Genomic DNA, 17,663 nt, shown 5'->3' on the forward strand with positions numbered 1-17,663 from the left:
CCTCATTACATTTGCTTTTAGCTTTCAGACTTTTCATCGGTGGTCTAAATCCTTCTCAGCAATTTTGGAAACGTTTAGTAGTCTAAGATTTTATTTGCCTGAGAGCGTCTCTCGTGGGGCCTCTCGTTTTGTTCCAGTTTGGAATTGCCCCTGATGCTTGGTGCACCTCCCTTCCCCCTGAGGTCAGCCCTTCCAGTTAGTTGTCCTGGGGACCCCCTAGGCCTGTCTCCCTTCCTGGACCTTTATCATCTGTACTCCATGCCTTCCTTTATCGTGATACCCTCTAGCTTCGGAGGAGTGGTTCCCAGGGAAGGATTACACAGAAAGTAAACTGTGTGAGACTTTGCTTATCTGAAAAGTCCTTATTTTTTCCTTGTACTTGAGTGTCCAGATAGGAATTTCTAGGTTAGAGATGATTGTTGCAGTGCCTTCTAGCTTCCAAAGTTACCTTTTAAAAGTCTAAAAAATACTCGAATTGCTAATATTTTGAAAGTGGTGTCTTCCTTACTTCTTGCCCTCCCAAGAAGCTTCTAGGATCTTCTCTTTGTTTTGTTTTTATTATTTTTTAAAAATATTTTTTAAGTGTATTTTTTTTTAGTTAGAGTGAGTGGGAGAGGGACAGAGAGAGAGGGAGAGAGAATCCCAAGCAGACTCCACACTGTCAGCGTGGAGCCCACCTTGGAGCTGGAACTCTCAAACCCACAAGATGATGACCTGAGCCGAAACCAAGAGTCGTCCGCTCATCCGACTGAACCTCCCAGGTGCCCCAGCTCTTCTCTTTATGTTCGGTCTTCTGAACCTTTATGGTGACCCAGATACTTGGAGGGCCCTTTTAATAGGAAAGCTTATGTCCTGTAGTTCCGGGAATTTTTCTTCATGGTTATTTTGTTGACGGGGTTTTCCCTTCCATTTATTCTTTCTCTCCTTTTGGAATCTCTGTTAGTTGGATACTGGGTATCCTGGATTAGCATTCTCTTTGTTTTTCACCTACGGTTTTTTTTTTTTTTTTTTTTTTTTTTTGGCTCTGCTTTCTAAGATATTTTATAAATTTTATCTTCCACTTTTTTAAATTTAATGTTTACTTACTGATTTGGAGAGAGAGAGAGAGAGAGGGTGCGTGAGTGGGGGAGGAGCAGAGGGAGAGAGACAGAGAGAGAGAGAGAGAGAGAGAGAGAGAGAGAGAGAGAGAATCCCAAGCAGGCTCCACGCTCAGTGCTCAGTCCTGAGCTGGACACAGAGCTTGATCTCCGGACTGAGAGATCACGGCCTGAGCTGATACTAAGAGTCGGACGCTTAACCGACTGAGCCACCCAGGTGCCCCTTATCTTCATCTCTTATGTTGAGTTTTTTAAAAAACTTTTTGAATGTTTATTTATTTATTTTTGAGAGAGAGAAAGAGAGACAGAGTGTGAGTGGGGGAGTGGCAGGGAGAGAGGGGACAGAGGATCCGAAGCGGGCTTTGCACTAACACCAGAGAGCCTGTTTTGGGGCTTGAACTCACGAGTCATGAGATCATGACCTGAACCGAAGTCGGACGCTTAGCTGACTGAGCCATGCAGGCACCCCTCTCATACTGAGTTTTTAATTTCAGATATCATGTTTTTTATTTGAGAGAAATTTTAAAAATTAAAAAAATATTTAATATTTCTTTTTAATAACATCTTGTTATATTGTATGGTTGTGTTGGAGTCTCTGAACTCTCTGAGAATATGGATTTTGGGGAGGAAATGTTTTTTTCCTCCATGCATTGATGGTTTCCCCACAAATAGCTTTTCTGTTGCTTTATTTTTGTCTTATCCCCCACCTTTTCTCGGATACTGCAGACTCAAGCTGAGTGAATGGAAGGGCTGAGTAGAGACTGTGAACTTGTGAATGGAACTTGTTTGCTCCAGGCTTCACTGTAGAGTGAGTGGCTGGGCTAATTATTTGAGGAATCTCTGATTATCAGTGTCTTTAGATCGTCCTCTTGGAATGCTTGGATTCTTAGAAAAGTCTACACTCATTTCGTGCCTGGAATCGCCTGGAATCGGAAGGCCCGGGTGGTGGTGTTCTGGAAGCCAAGGGAGGGAAGAATGTTTGTTTAGCTGATGGTGTCTGTTTTCAGTGCACCCTTGCCTCAGATGTGTTTGGTGTTCACCCAGAAGATCCTGTTTTGTCCTTTCTGGAGAATAACCTCCAGTCTTTCCCTAGGGCTGGGGAGGAGTGGTTGCCCAGTTATGCAAAAGGGGAGAAGTGATCTGGGAATCTGAATCTTAAACTGACTTACAACCAGTGCCTAGCAGTTTTTCTCCAGAGGCACCTGGTACTGAAAATCCTGAGTAAAAGTCAGGTTAGTTCTTGACTTTTCCTTCTGTTTACATAGGATTTGGTTTTCTCAGATCTGCTACGTTTTTGGCTACTCCTCCATCTACTTTCCAGTGTTGTTTTTTTTTTTTTTCTTCCTTCCCTCATTGTGTTAATATAGATTGAAGACTTGAAAAGTAGTTTCTAAAAATCTCTGTACAGTCAATTTAGAAGAGTTTGGGGAGGGGGTGAAAGAAGATGCAGGGATTTAATGTCTTTTCCTCTTGATGACCTTTGATCTAGGACATCAGCTCCAAATTTGCTTTTTGTAGTGGAGTCCTATCTTATTGTTTAAGTTTATTTATTTTGAGAGAGAGAGAAGCAGTGGGGAAGGGGCAGAGAGAGGGGTGGGGCACAGAGGATCCAAAGCAGATTCTGTGCTGACAGCAGCAAGCCACAAAATCATGACCTGAGTCGAAGTCTGATGCTTAACTGGCTGAGCCACCCGGGCACCCCTGGAGGCCTGTCTTTAACTGAGATCTCACACAGAACTTGTGTGTGTGTGTGTGTGTGTGTGTGTGTGTGTGTGTGTGTACATCTATGAACTAGATATAGGTAAAGCTGCTCTGTTGGAAGTGGAGGTGAGAGCCTGTGGCTGCACTTCTCAGTTCTCATCTTGCCCCTTCTCTACCATGAGAACGCCCTGCAAGGCATGGTTTGCAAACCTCTGATTGAGGAATTGAGCATATCTATCCCTCTAGCAGATGTTGGACATTTGAGTGAAGTTTATGGCATTATGGAAGAGCATTGATTTATCCCTTTAGAGATTAATTTTATTGCTCCTCATTGCTCAAATGGTGCATGTCAGAGAAAAAAAAGACTATTCTAAGATTTTTTGAACTTGAATAAAATTGGACTCTGAACCTCCTTGCAGGCTTTTTTTTTTTTTTTATGTTTATTTATTTTTGAAGGAGAGAGAGACAGAGTGTGAGTGGGGGAGGGGCAGAAAGAGAGAGAGAGAGAGAGAGAGAGAGAGAGAGAGAGAGAGAAAGACAGAATCTGAAGCAGGCTCCAGGCTCTGAGCTGTCAGCACAGAGCCTGACGCGGGGCTTGAACTCACCGCGAGATCATGACCTGAGCCGAAGCCGGATGCTCAACCGACTGAGCCACCCAGGTGCCCCTAGGTGAACTTTTTTATAAAAATAGCTTTAAAATGCTATTTTGTTTTGTTTTCTGAGGAAAGTGCATAAATTTACCTGAAAATTAAGCAATATTTAATTATTTTTTCACATTTTGATAATTGAAGATGTAAGCTCTCAGATTTACTTTTAGAAAGCTAAGATTCCGCTTTACACTGGATTGCCACTAGATTCAATGTTTCACTGAAGAATATTTACCTGACTGAATGAGTGAGAAGGGGCCTGTGGGGCCAGAAAACTATTGGGAGTTTATTATGCATGGAAATCATGATTAAATTCGTGCATGATTTATCTTTGTGTTTATGCACAGTCTAGCCTTTAAAAACATTGTTATTTCCTTCCTGCTCCACCTTTCCCTGGCACAGGCCATGAATTACCTGCCGAAACCATGGAAGAATCTGGAAGTATTTGCACACCGCAGGTCACTCAAAGGTCCAGTGGGGAATGGACACCAAGATTGACAAATGCTGTTAAATGAAATATGTATTTTCACGTGTCAGTAAGGTGACTCAGCGCATTTTTTAACGTAATAAGAAAAAATAAAAAAACACCCTCCCTAATGAACAGAAGCCAAAACAATACTAGTGTCGAGTCAAAATGAAGGAAGTGGAAATAGGTCTCTTCAGAATCGTCCTGCCATTATGTGTTGACACCAGCATAATTTCACAGGAGACTCAGGCATCATGCTAAAGTTTTTTTGCCAATTGTGCTACAGAAAAGGATTCATCAGTTTTATTTTCAGGCAAGAGACACCTTTAGAAAACAGAAACGTGATCCAAACTGGTGAGAAACACCTTGTATTTCGACTGGGGTTGCACATCGGAAAGACTCTCAAAAACAATGAAAAGAGTTGTCTTGCTTGTGGCCTCCTTTGGAGGCCGACTCTGCATGGGACGCGGGACCTCTCTAGGATGCATCTTGTGGAGCCCTGAGAGGTGGATGAAGGGGTGCCGGTGGAAGGAAAGGCACCCTCTCCACCTGCTTGCAGAGGAGTGTGGAAACAAGAGAGAACGTCACCTTGTAGTGCCATCAACCGTAGAAAGGGAAGCGTCCTGAGAAAAACCAGTTCTGGCACAGGATCTGCTTTGATGACTGGGGAAGTCCTGAGGTTGACTGTGAGCGCGCCGGGGACACTCGGTTACACGTGATCCCAGCAGGGCGTGTGTGCCATGGCCTCAACTTGCTTCTTGATGACATCATGAAGCCGGCCTTTCACCAGAGGATTCCAAGAAGAGCCACAATATTGTGAAACGTGCAGGAGCCATTCAGGGCTGCCGTCTTCAAGGAGAAGCCTGGGGAAAAACACGCAAAGAACTAAATCAAGTCACTGAAGCCGTGTTGCACAACCATTGATCAGAGTGGATTATCTGTTCTGTGGCGATATTTTGAGAAAATGGAAGCAGCCCTTCAAGTAAATGCCATATTTGAGACGGAGCCAAACCTCTTTTCCCTGAGGTCTCTGTAAATGTTTATCTTCGCCGTTACTGTCTTTCATCTTTCACAGTAGACCTCTCACTGTGGTCTCACTTGAAGTGAGACCATGTCAATTGTGAGTGGCCTTGGGGAGGACCATGGCTCCAGGACCTTTGATATTGGAAGGGGAGACTCCTTTCCCTCTTCCTCTACTTGCACCTCTGCTTCCTTCTACCCTCCTCTCTTCCTTCTTTCCCCTTGGCTCTTTTCTTTTTTCTTTAAAAAAAAAAACTTTTTTTAATGTTTATTTATTGTTGAGAGACAGAGACAGAACATGAGCATGGGAGGGGCAGAGAGAGGGAGAGACACAGAATCCAAAGCAGGCTCCAGGCTCTGAGCTGTCAGCACAGAGCCCGACACGGGGCTCGAACTCACTGCGAGATCATGACCTGAACCAAAGCCGGACAGGTAACCAACTGAGCCACCCAGGCACCTTCCCTCCCTTGGCTCTTTTCTTTTTCGTGTTCCTAAGCATTCTTGCCCCTTTAAAACCCACCTTAGTTGGTTTCTTCTTCATTGCTCCCTGATCTGAACCAGTGTCCCTGTGTGGTTGGTGGTGGCGACAAAATGTAATGTGTGCAACCACCTTGTAAATGGCAAGGTGTTCCTAACAGGTTGCTTGTTATTCTCTTATTGTCCCCTCCCCACCAAATCCCCACCCAGTGGGCTCATTCTGAGCTCCTTTTGTCATCCGGACTCTTGCTTCCCTGCCTCCTGTTGTGTCTGTTCAGGATCTGCTCTCCCAGTTTCCCTTCTCTTTCTCTTCTTCTCACGACTTACCTTCTTTGGAAAAGAGTTAATTTTGGTTTGCCGAGCACATTGAAGCTAAGACATTAATGGCTAACAGATTTGATGCTAACATGTCGGGGAAGGTCACATTTTAACTGGAGACTCCTCAAACTTCAAAATAGAGCCTCCAGTGAAATTCTGGGCAGCATGAACAGTCAGTGGAAGAGAAAATGAGCCTTTTCCTGGTGCTTGTGCATATGAAGAACTTCTTACTCCACCCATTCAAGATTTGGGCCTTAATGTAATGTGTACAGGCTACTGAATAAAATACCAAACAGGGACATGAAGGGTCCAGGAAGTTTTGGTTGGGGGAGCCAAACAAGGATTAGAGCATCTTTTAAGGAAAAGTTAGGAAAGAAACAGTATGGTTAAGAAATAAAGTACAAAGTATGAGTATTTTCAATCACCCCTGGAGCCTCTCTTCTGTTAATATCTCCCTGCCTTGGACTCTGGTAAGGAACAGGCAAATACAGGTTAGGCAAATAGACAGAGGGAGTCATTGAGCTGGGAGTGATTCTTACGCCAAGAGAGATCACAGGGATCCTCTTTTCAAATCCTGGGGGACTGGAGGTGTTTGCTGGCAGGTAGGCTTTTGCATGAATCCAAGGAGAGAGCTCTCTGGATCCCTGGTCTCAATAGGGTGGCTTGGCCAGAGAAGCCGTTTTTCCCTGTGGATGCATCCCAGTTTGATCAGAACCTCCTGGAGAGGATGCCCTCACCTGCATTGATCTTCACGGTCATCTTCTTCCTGGAGTCACTGGCTGCCATGTTGCAGAATGGCTTCATGGTTACTGTGCTGGGCAGGGAGTGGGTGCGATGCCGGTTGCTGCCCGCGAGTGACATGATTGTGGCCTCCTTGGCCGCCTCCCGGTTCTGCCTGCATGGGTGGCCATCCTGAACAACCTCTTCACCTTCTTTGATTTTCGTTCCATAATGGACTATTTCAGCATCCTCTGGAGCTTCTTCAACACTCTCTCTTCCTGGCTCACCGCCTGGCTTGCTGTCTTCTGTGTGAAGACCTCCATCTTCTCCCACCCTGTCTTCTCCTGGCTGAGGTGGAGGATTTCTCAGTCAGTGCCCAGGCTGCTGCTGGGCTCCCTGCTCATGGCTGGTCTGGTGGTCATCTCATCAACCATTGGGACTATATTTCCTGTGCAGGTGACTGCCTCCCAGAATTCCCAAGGAAACAGGACCCTGGCTGATAGACTACAGAGCTATTGGCGCTTTTTTCATCCTCATGCAATGCTTATGTGGTTGATCCCATTCCTTCTGTTCTTGGCGTCCACGCTTTTGCTCATGTGCTCCCTGCATCGGCACTTGGGGCAGATGAGGGATCATAGACTGGGTCCATGTGATCCCAGCACCCAGGCTCACATCATGGCCCTGAAGTCACTTTCCTTCTTCCTTGTCTTCTATACATCATATTTTCTGTCCCTGATTGTCGTTACTATGAAAATCGCAACCTTCCAGGGTCACTGGCGCTGGGCCTGGGAAGTGGTGACCTACACAGGTATCTGTCTGCACTCCAGCATCCTGATGCTAAGCAGCCCCAAGCTGAGAAAGGCCCTGAGGACCAGGCTTTGGAGAGCTCTGGACAAAGGCGGGTTTATCTCAAGTTATCAGTATCAATTACCACTACCAGTAGATAAGCCTGTAAGTGGCTAGAACCCCCAAAGTTTGGGCACTGTCCTTTTCTCTTTTCATTTCCTTCTTACTTTCCTGTTCCTTCCATGCTGCATTAGCTTTTTTTGTACCCTGTTTTGTTCCTGCACTGCTCCAGGTCCCCAGTTTGGGTCCGAAACCCCTGTGGGCTGGGATGGTGGCCTCATTGCCTCACAGACCTCTCGTACCTTCTGTATGAGCAGCCATAACAGATTTTTCCAAGCATCATTTTGGTCTGTACCTCTTTACAGAGACCTGTAATGGTTGTCGGTTATCTCTGTGGTCAACCTGAAGTGTTTTTTAATGGTGGCATAGATTGTCCCACACCATCCCACACACCACTGCCCTCCTTATTACTGCTCTGCTGTCAGCTCGGTCTCTCCACTCCAGCCCAGTAATTTGGCCCATCTGGAACTTCCTTCTTTCCTTTGTCTGCCATTCTTGGCCATTCCCTTCTTTTGTGCCCTGCTTATGACTGATTCCACCCAGCCTTTTCAATGTGGTCCCATGAAAGGCTGAGGGTATATATGAGTTTTGTGCCATTCTAGGCCCTGCCCATGATTTTGTGTGTTTGCTAAATGTTTAATTAAAAGGAATCGTCTGATGTGGAAATGCTTTTAGGTTTTGGCCAACAGAAGACAGAGAAGGAAAACAAAATAAATTTGCTGTAGTTCTTAATTTTGATAATCCTGCCTTTCCTCTCTCTTCACCCAGGAGGTGGGTCCTGAATGCCAGTGCCTAGCATGGTAGTCTCCACATTGGGTGTTTGCCTCTCTGAGTTGTGTGCACAATGATCCACTGAATGTGCAAAGAAAAGTGGGGCAACTCTAATTTGCATTTACTTTTATTTCATCCTTTTAGTTCCTGTTTTTTTTTTGTGTGTGTATATTTTATGATATACAGAATGTATTAGTAAAGTAGTACATGCAAGTAATTAAATAAAGGCACATATGCTTGGATGCATGCTCATAAACTTTTTTTTGGCTGATGGAATTTGCTTTAGAAATGTATGGAGACCAAAAAACTAGAAAAGGGTTGGGTAGGGGCAGTGAAGGCAAGAGCATCAGGGGTGTCTGTCTCTGCCATCCCTTCTATTCACCTGGAAGCATCTGGAAGACTGCCTTTCCCCGTGCAGAGCTCCAGAACTTTACTGAATGTCTTGGGTGGGGAGGGAATGGTGGTGCAACTCCCATGTCCCGTAACATGTTCACAGCCCTTTGAGTTAGGCCAGGTCTCGTGGGCTTATCTCAGGACTTCTTGATTGGTTGATGTTCTTAGCCTCCCTCTCCTAGCTTTTAGCTCTGAAGAGTCCCCCAAACATTTGGTGGCTCCCATCTTGACCAAAAACACAACCCAGTAGCTCATCCTGATTTTTGAGGGTTTCTGTGAACTCTTCCTGGCCTGCCTTTTCATCCTGGTAGGCCACCATTCCCTTAGCCATAGTCAGACTTACCAGATTATTCCTGAGACATAACGGTAGCTCTACCTCCTTCACTGACTCACATCTCCTTTACAACATACAAGACGGCGTCTTTGTTGTCCCGCAGTGAAGCCTCTGCTGCTGCTGCTGCTGCTGCTGCTGCTGCTGCTGAGCTCTTCGAATTCTTGGGGTGGGAATAGGAGGCCGTGTAACATTTCCAACTGCAGCCTGGGAATCCTCCCTTTTCATCCCTGTCAGAGAGAGTCCTGAGGTACGTGTTTCCCACGTAGAGAATGTACTCGGGATTCCTGCCCGTACCACCCCCATGATGACACATATAAAGACCAGCTGTGAAAACTTGCAAATTCTCAGATTTGGCTTCCACCTTAGAAGATAAATTTGAATGTGGGAAAATAAATTGCAACGAATGAAACCAAAAAGCACAAACAACAAAAGAATCACCATAAAACACTTTGCATATTTATATACAAACGATTATTTACCTATTTGGATTAACTTAATCTGCAATAAGATGTGGCCAGTTAGTGTTGTGGTTGATGACTGGTACGTGAAAACACTTTGAGGGCGGGTACCTAGTTTACTGTTGTAGCTCCAGTGCCTTTCACAGGGTCCTTATGACATAGGAGATGCCTCATGAATTGTTGTCGAGTGAATTGAAGGTTAGCACACGTCCTTCCCATAGTATAAGCTATCAAAGATGGAGGTGGTGGGTGGGAAGGATGAGATTCCATACTGAGAGGTTTGTGGCTGGCCAGACTCCGGAGCTGTGAACTCAAAGTTTGCCCCATTGCTCCAAGGTCCAATAGGCAATGGCCAAATGTCAGCCAGGGGAATAAGGCTAACGAAGAGAGCAGTTGGGAATTTTATCTCCTGAACATTTGCATCTTCACAGAAGGGCAGGGTGAACAAAATACCTTAGTTCCCCATCTCTCCTTTTTCCGGGAACCTAGTATTCACCATAGCAAGGGCTCTGTGTTGGAAGGAGATTTCCACCTGTGTCTTTGTCCCAGGTGGACTGGAAAGTGGAAAGAGATGTGTTTTCTGCATTCTAGTCTCTCTTTGTAGGGTTCTGTGCATGGAACTGGAAGGACACGGTGCTGGCCAGAAGAGGGGTGCACTATAAAATACTCCCACAGGTTCATGTTACTTGACCCTGAGCCTTCAATACATACTGCCATATATGACCCCAAACTATTTCTGCTTGCCTGTCTCCCTGTAGACACATTAATCAGCTAAAATTCACCTGGATAAGTAAGTACTCCCTTAATTGCTGGGTGTTTTTTGTTTGTTTGTTTTGTTGTTTTTTTTGTTTTTTTACTCTTTGAAATCATTCCTATGAAAAATATAATCTTTGCTTATTCTGCCTTCCTCTGGCCAAAGTAGATGGTCCAAGATTTGGTGCTCTGACCTCTGCTGCATCCCTGATGCTCTCCTGACCTTTCCTTGGACTACTTGTCCCTCCACAGGATGGATGGAATGACAGGTAGTTATTGTAATAACAGTTGTCATCATCACCCTAATTCTGTCTTGTGCTGGTGCAGATTTATAGTAGAGAGATATATCCACATGTATTTGTGATCCATATATTTTATAGGTGAAGAAAGAGGGCTTCAGAAATGTTAAATGACTAGACTGAAGAGCCACAGATAGTGATTGTGACAAGACTCAAAATCTGGTCTCTGACTTCAGCTGGGGATGAAGGAGATCAGAATCAAGAATGTGTTCTAACTGTGGCAGAGATCCCTGGTCTTAGAATCAGCTTGGGTCTCGGTCTTTCCTCCATGTAACTATGACCTTAGCTGAGACTCTTAATCTATACTTTGAGGCCTCATTTCTTTCTTGTATAAAATTATTTTCATGTTTTATTTCACTCTAAAAACTGAGATTCTAGTCATAGATTCTTGTTCAATCTTGAGTTAGAACAGATGATACTTGTGGCTCCTGGGTGGTTCAGTCAGTTAAGTGTCCAACTTTGGCTCAGGTCACGATCTTGCGGTTTGTGGATTTGAGCCCTGCGTCAGGCTCTGTGCTGACAGCTCAGAGCCTAGAGCCTGCTTTGGATTCTGTGTCTCCCTCTGTCTCTGCCCCTCCCCCACTCATTCTCTGTCTTTCTCTCTCAAAAATGAATAAAAACATTAAAAAATTAAAAAAAAAGAACAGATGATACTTGGGGCACCTGGCTGGCTCAGTTGGAAGAGCGTGCAACTCTTGATCTTGGGGTCATGTGTTTGAGCCCCATGTTGGGTGTAGAGCTTTACTTTAAAAAAAAACAAAAAAGGGGCGCCTGGGTGGCTTGGTTGGTTAAGTGTCCGACTTCGGCTCAGGTCATGATCTCACGGTCCGTGAGTTCGAGCCCCGCGTCGGGCTCTGTGCTGACAGCTCAGAGCCTGGAGCCTGTTTCAGGTTCTGTGTCTCCCTCTCTCTCTGCTCCTCCCCTGTTCATACTCTGTCTCTCTCTGTCTCAAAAATAAATAAACGTTAAAAAAAATTAAAAAAAAAACAAAAAAAAAGAATAGATGACACTTTTTGCATCTTACAGATGGTGAAATTGAGGCTCAGAGGGGTTAACACCATACTCAGTAACTCATGGTGGGGTGGGGGGGCTTGTACCAGTTCCTGCCTTGGTGCCTTATCCAGGATTCTTTCTGCCACATCCCATTCGTTTCATTGCTATCCTGGTAGGGGTTCTCTCATGAAATGCCACTTTAAAGGTCACATTATAAAATGTTGTAACAAAAAAGTCACCTGCCTGATAGTATATAATTGTCTGCTATGTTCTTTTTGATACTGATGTTCACCACAAGTTCTAGGACTTGGACCTCTTTTGGTAGAGGTTTAGCTCATTTTTTGGTCTGTCGGGAGGGTATTCCGAAAGCACCTACTTCATAGGGTCACAGTGGGAACTAGCACGATGGAAAACATTTAGAAAAATGCCTGGAATGAACAGCCAGTTGATGGATGTGAGCTCTGATGGTCGTTAGGTGTTAGCTTAGAGAAGTAGAACTTTCTGTGTAAGGGATGCTAAATGCAAGTGCCTGCCTGATATAGTGTTCATGCCAGTGTTGACATGGGCAGAGAGTGGGCAGAAGAGGGGCAGGCAAGTTCAGGGGCAGGCAGGGGGACTTTTGACACTGAGCCTTAGCAATATTTGCATCTGTTTTGAGAAGAAGAAACCTCTTTACCCTCAAGAGATAACCTGTGTCCTCTACACTTGGGGGCAGCTAGAGGGGTAAACATGATGTAGGAGCTTCCAGAACCACCCAACAGGAATAGACCTCGAAGTGTTGGGACCCATCTAGTGCACAGGAGAGATGAATGGAGATGACATGATTCCAGGATCTCCAGTGACTGATAAGAGAGCCATCATCTTGGCTATCGTTTTATTATTTTTGTGCCTGGTGGCAGCAGTGAGCAATGGCTTCATCACTGCAGCTCTGGACGTGGAGTGGTTGCTACAGAGAACACTGTTACCTTGTGATAAATTATTAGTCAGCCTGGGGGCCTCTTGCCTCTGTCTGCAGTGGGTGTGATGAGGAAGACCATTTATATTTTCCTGTATCCAGAGGCCTTCCCATCCAACCTTGTACTGCAGTTCCTAGCCTTCTGGCGGGACTGGCCATCTTACGATTCTCCACCTACCTAGCTCAGTGTCTTCCATTGCATGAAAATTGCAACCTTCACCCTCCCCATCTTCCTCTGGCTAAAATAGAAGGTGTCTGGGTTGGTTGCATGGATGCTGTAGGGCTCTCCAACTTGAGCACCATCTTATTTTCATAGGCAACCAGAGCTTGTAACAGTACTTTGTAAGGAGAAGGTTGCAATCTGGGAATGCCATTGAGAATACCGTGAGACCATATGAGAAATTCTACTTCTTCTGTTTAAAACTTGTTAGCTGGACAGTCGTTACTGCTGTCTTCCTTTTCGACATGGTTTGGTCATGTCTCTGGAAAGACACACTAAGAAGGTCTGCCTGTCCAATGTGGCTTTTGTGAGCCCAGGGCCCAGGTGCACAACCAGGTTCTCCTGGCTCTCATGTCCTTTTCCGTCCTCTCCACCTCCTGTTTTCTGTCACTGGTGCTCAATGCTGCAGGTGTTTTTCCATTTTGGGACCCTAGCTACTGGGTGTGGCAGGCAGTGATTTATCTGTGCTCAGCAGTCCCCATCACTGCACTTGAGCAACCCCCGGCCGAGAGGTGTGGTGGAGAGGGGCTGCTGTGCAGGGTGCTGGGCATCGTGAGTTGCGATTGATGAAAAACCTCAGAGACACTAAGGCAGAGGGCATGGTGCAATGGGACATGGCTTCTTTAAATCCCTTTGCCACTTTTAATGTTCCTTTCCTCTCTGCTACGTTTCACGAGGAGAATGACTTCTATGAAATAGGATTCCAAGGTGGGATCGAAGGTCCTGAGATAATGGGGTAGCGTCACTGATGTACAACCCAGCAAGTCTGTGGCCAAGGCAGCTGTGTTCCCTGTGGGGCTTGATGTGGCTAGAGTCAGGAAACTTTTACTTTCCCTGTGATCGGTCTCTTGGAGGGTAAAATTATCCTTCTGGAGACTGGATGCGAGGATCCTGACGCACCATTCAATTTTTATCTGTTGAGTCAGACTGGAGAAGATATTTGGAACCTCAGTTTTCCTCTGGCTTCATGCTGTAAACCACCTTTTCTTTTCTTTTCTTTTCTTTTCTTTTCTTTTCTTTCCTTTCCTTTCCTTTTCTTTTCTTTTCTTTTCTTTTCTTTTCTTTTCTTTTCTTTTCTTTTCTTTCCTTGTCTTTTTTCTTTCCTTTTCTTCCTCCTCCCTCTTCTTTTTTCTTTTCTTTTCTTTTCTTTTCTTTTCTTTCCTTTTCTTTTTTCTTTTTTCTTTTCTTTTCTTTCTTTCCTTTCCTTTTCCTTTTCCTTTTCCTTTTCCTTTCTCTTTTCTTTCATCACTTAACTGTTTTCCAGCCATCTACTGCAGTGAAGTCTTCCTCCTTCTGTGCAAGAGTTTCTCATGTCTGAACTCTCTTCACAGAGCGTGGGTCTGGTTGTGCCTGTGTTTGGCAGTATGTGTTATCTAGGATTTGTATGTTTGCAGATGACCTTTGGAGATCCCTGTGAAAGTTAGGGGGTCATGCTTTATATATTGCTTATGTTCTCCACAGTGGCCTATTCTGTTAGTCTGTTTCATAAATGTTAAGGTCCATGAACCCAGATGTGACTTTTGTTTATGCTGATATTGGGACCTTCTGAAATTTTTGACTTGGGAAGGTTCATCTATAGCTATATGACAAGATTTAAGAAGAAAAGACTTGGGTTTGGTTTGGTGAAGAATGCAGGCTGCTTTTCTGCCTTCCATAGATCTTTTTAAACCTTCCTTAAGCTCAGTTACCTCTTGAACCATTCAAAGTAAGGTCCCTAGCCTTCCCTCTATTGGCTTTATTTGATTTTTAAGGTTTATTTATTTTGAGAGAGAGAGAGAGAGAGAGAGAGAGAGAGCGAGAGAGCTCAGCGCAGAGCCTGACACAGGGCTTGAACTCATGAACCATGAGATCATGACATGAGCTGAAATTGGACCCTTAACCACCGGATAGTACCATGAACATTTCAAACTTAGCAAGTCCACAGTGGATGTCCTTTCTCTCCTCTTCGTCTTCCTTCCCCACCCCCCCCACCAGCCCCCTCTACTGCTCAGCTGGATCTATTTTTTCTATTATTTATGTCCAGTACACCAGGCTTACCACCTCTGAGATAATTTTCTCTCCCCATCTCTGCTGAGCCCTTGAGTCTAAGCAGCAGCTTATCTCCAGTTGCTACTTCTGCAAAGTCTCTATTATCTGTCCCTTCCTTCCCATTCCCATGGATTCTATTATTGATTAGACTGTCCTCCTCTTTCACCTGCGCTGCTAAAATTTCCTCTTCACCTCTTGGTCCATTACACTCTCCCTTCCCCCCATCCCAGTCAAAACTACCATTGCCAGATTCATCTCTTGAAGGCATAATTAACCATTTCCACCCACACTCACCGCCTCTCAGTGCCTAGACATGAAGCACAGGGTCCCCAAACCTGGCATTCACGGACCTCCACAATATGGCAATAATTTTATCTTCCTTTGTGTTGATTCTACGAGAATTCTGTTTTGTAGAAAAATCGAGATTTTCATTGTTTCCAACATACCTGGAGTTCCCTCCCTGATGTACTGAAAGGTGATCTCTTATCCCCACATCTACCTGTGAAAATCCTATTTAATTTTTTCCCCCTATTTAACCTTTAAAGGTTAATTCCAATGACTTCTCTTCCGGGAAGCTTTTCTGGTTTACTACCTCCCAGGTTTTGATCTCTCTGACCTTTGAGGACATATTACTCAGTTGTGACATGAATTCTGTTCTGTGGTGGTATGATCTGTATTCATATTTTATACTCCCTAGTATATTAAAAATTACTTTTTAATGTGTATTTTGTTTTGAGAGAGAAAGTGAGCGAGCCGGGGAGGGGCAGAGAGAGAGAGGGAGACACAGAATCTGAAGCAGGCTTCAGGCTCTGAGCCCGACATAGGGCTCGAATTCATGAACCTTGAGATCATTACATGAGCTGAAATTGGCCACTTAACTGACTGAGCCACCCGGGCGCCCCGTCTCCCCAGTATGTTTTAAAGTTTTTGAAAGCATGGCTGCCTTACACTTTTCTATGTGTTCCTTGAAGCACTTATAAATACTTGATACACTGAACGGAATAATTCTCTTGCACCTGGACCCAGCCCTAAGCACATGGATTTTTGTCTGTACATTTATCTCTGGGCTACCTACTACATTTTAATACTGATGTTTGAGCTGTATTTCCTTCACTATCTGGCCATCTCATTCTTGGAGGTCAGCCTTATATTCTGTTTCTCTTTGACCAATGCACAGTGTAGAAATAATAAATGAGTAGGTGAGAGAGTAAGATATGCCTGATTTTGTGATGCCTTTACTTTGCTTCTTTCTTGTACATTTACATGTTGCTAAGCAACCGTGAATGACTAGCTTAGCGCCTTCCTATGGGAATCTCAGTGAAGTGCCACTTGTCTTTGTTACTGACCCAGTGTCTCTTTTCAGAGAGCCTTGTATAAGCTAATCTTTGTTCCTTCCTCTTTTCACATGTTAGCTAGGAGAACAGAACATCTACCAGAATCTGACTGATCTCCCCACGGGGACTAGTTCCCCTGGAGCTTGAACACACAGGGAAACATTAAAAGAGTAGCAGTTTGTTGTATTTTTAAAATGCATAGTTATCTTATTATTATCATCAACTTTTGCCTATAGTCTAATTTCATCCTGCATTATGCTGATATTAATAGCAATCATTTATGAATGCCTATTTATTTTATTAATTAACTTATTTTTTGATTTACATCCAAGTTAGTTAACATATAGTGCAACAATGATTTCAGGAGTAGATTCCTTACTGCCCATTATCCATTTAGCCCATCCCCCCTCCCACCACCCCTCCAGCAACCCTCTGTTTGTTCTCTATATTTAAGAGTCTCTTATGTTTTGTCTCCCTCCCTGTTTTTATGTTATTTTTGCTTCCCTTCCCTTATGTTAGTCTGTTCTATATCTTAAATTCCTCATATAAGTGAAGTCATATTATATTTTTCTTTCTCTGACTGATTTCGCTTAGCATAATACCCTCCAGTTCCATCCACATAGTTGCAAATGGCAAGATTTCATTCTGTTTGATTGCCAAGTAATACTCCATTGTATATATATACCACATCTTCTTTATCCATTCATCCGTCGAGGGACATTGGGGCTCTTTCCATACTTTGGCTATGGTCAATAGCACTGCTATAATCTTTGGGGTGCATGTGCCCCTTTGAAACAGCACACCTGTATCCCTTGGATAAATATCTAATAGTGCAATTGCTGGGTCGTAGGGTAGTTCTATTTTTAATTTTCTGAGGAACCTCCATACTGTTTTCCAGAGTGGCTGCACCAGCTTGCATTCCCACCAACAATGCAAAAGAGATCCTCTTTCTCCGCATCTTTGCCAGCATCTGTTGTTGCCTGAGTTGTTAATGTTAGCCATTCTGACAGGTGTGAGGTGGTATCTCATTGTGGTTTTGGTTTGTATTTCCCTGATGATGAGTGATGTTGAACATTTTTTCATGTGTCTGTTAGCCATCTGGATCTCCTCTTTGGAAAATGTTCATGTCTTTGGCCCATTTCTTATGGATTATTTGTTTTTTGGGTGTTGAGTTTGATAAGTTCTTTATAGATTTTGGATAGTAACCATTTATCTGATATGTCATTTGCAAATATAATCTCCCATTCCATCGGTTGCCTTTTAGTTTTGCTGGTTGTTTCCTTTGCTGTACAGAAGCTTTTTATTTTGATGCGGTCCCAGTAGTTCATTTTTGCCTTTGTTTCCCTTGCCTCCAGAGACGTGTTGAGTAGGAAGTTGCTGCGGCCGAGGTCAAAGAGGTTTTTGTCTGCTTTCTCCTTCAGGATTTTGATGGCTTTAAGTCTTTCATCCATTTTGAGTTTTTTTTTTTTTGTTTTTTTTTTTCCTGTGTGTGTGTGTGGTGTAAGAAAGTGGTCCAGGTTCATTCTTCTGCATGTCGCTGTCCAGTTTTCCCAGCACCATTTGCTGAAAAGACTGTCCTTATTCCATTGGTTATTCTTTCCTGCTTTGTTAAAGATTAGTTGGCCATACGTTTGTGGGTCCATTTCTGGGTTCTCTATTCTGTTCCACTGATCTGAGTCTGTTTTTGTGGCAGTACCATACTGTCTTGATGATTATAGCTTTGTAATACATCTTGAAGTTCAGAATTGTGATGCCTCCAGCTTTGGTTTTCTT

At 44.0% G+C, this 17,663-nt stretch overlaps 1 protein-coding gene and 1 long non-coding RNA gene across 2 annotated transcripts in view; both read left to right on the plus strand.

Annotated features, from left to right (window-relative positions):
- LOC144614541 (uncharacterized) overlaps nucleotides 1–17,663 on the plus strand; it is a 110,522-nt gene that overhangs the window by 27,092 nt on the left and 65,767 nt on the right. The gene's annotated exons all lie outside the window — the stretch shown is intronic.
- On the plus strand, nucleotides 12,159–13,564 carry TAS2R60 (taste 2 receptor member 60). The gene is given in 6 exon segments (XM_060633373.3): nucleotides 12,159–12,366; nucleotides 12,369–12,581; nucleotides 12,584–12,613; nucleotides 12,616–12,774; nucleotides 12,777–12,824; nucleotides 12,827–13,564. Coding segments are annotated over 6 exon segments (927 nt in total). The 3' UTR covers nucleotides 13,096–13,564.

Source organism: Panthera onca, chromosome A2 (assembly GCF_046562875.1).
Source record: "Panthera onca isolate mPanOnc1 chromosome A2, mPanOnc1 haplotype 2, whole genome shotgun sequence".
NCBI classification, from domain to species: Eukaryota; Metazoa; Chordata; class Mammalia; order Carnivora; family Felidae; genus Panthera; species Panthera onca.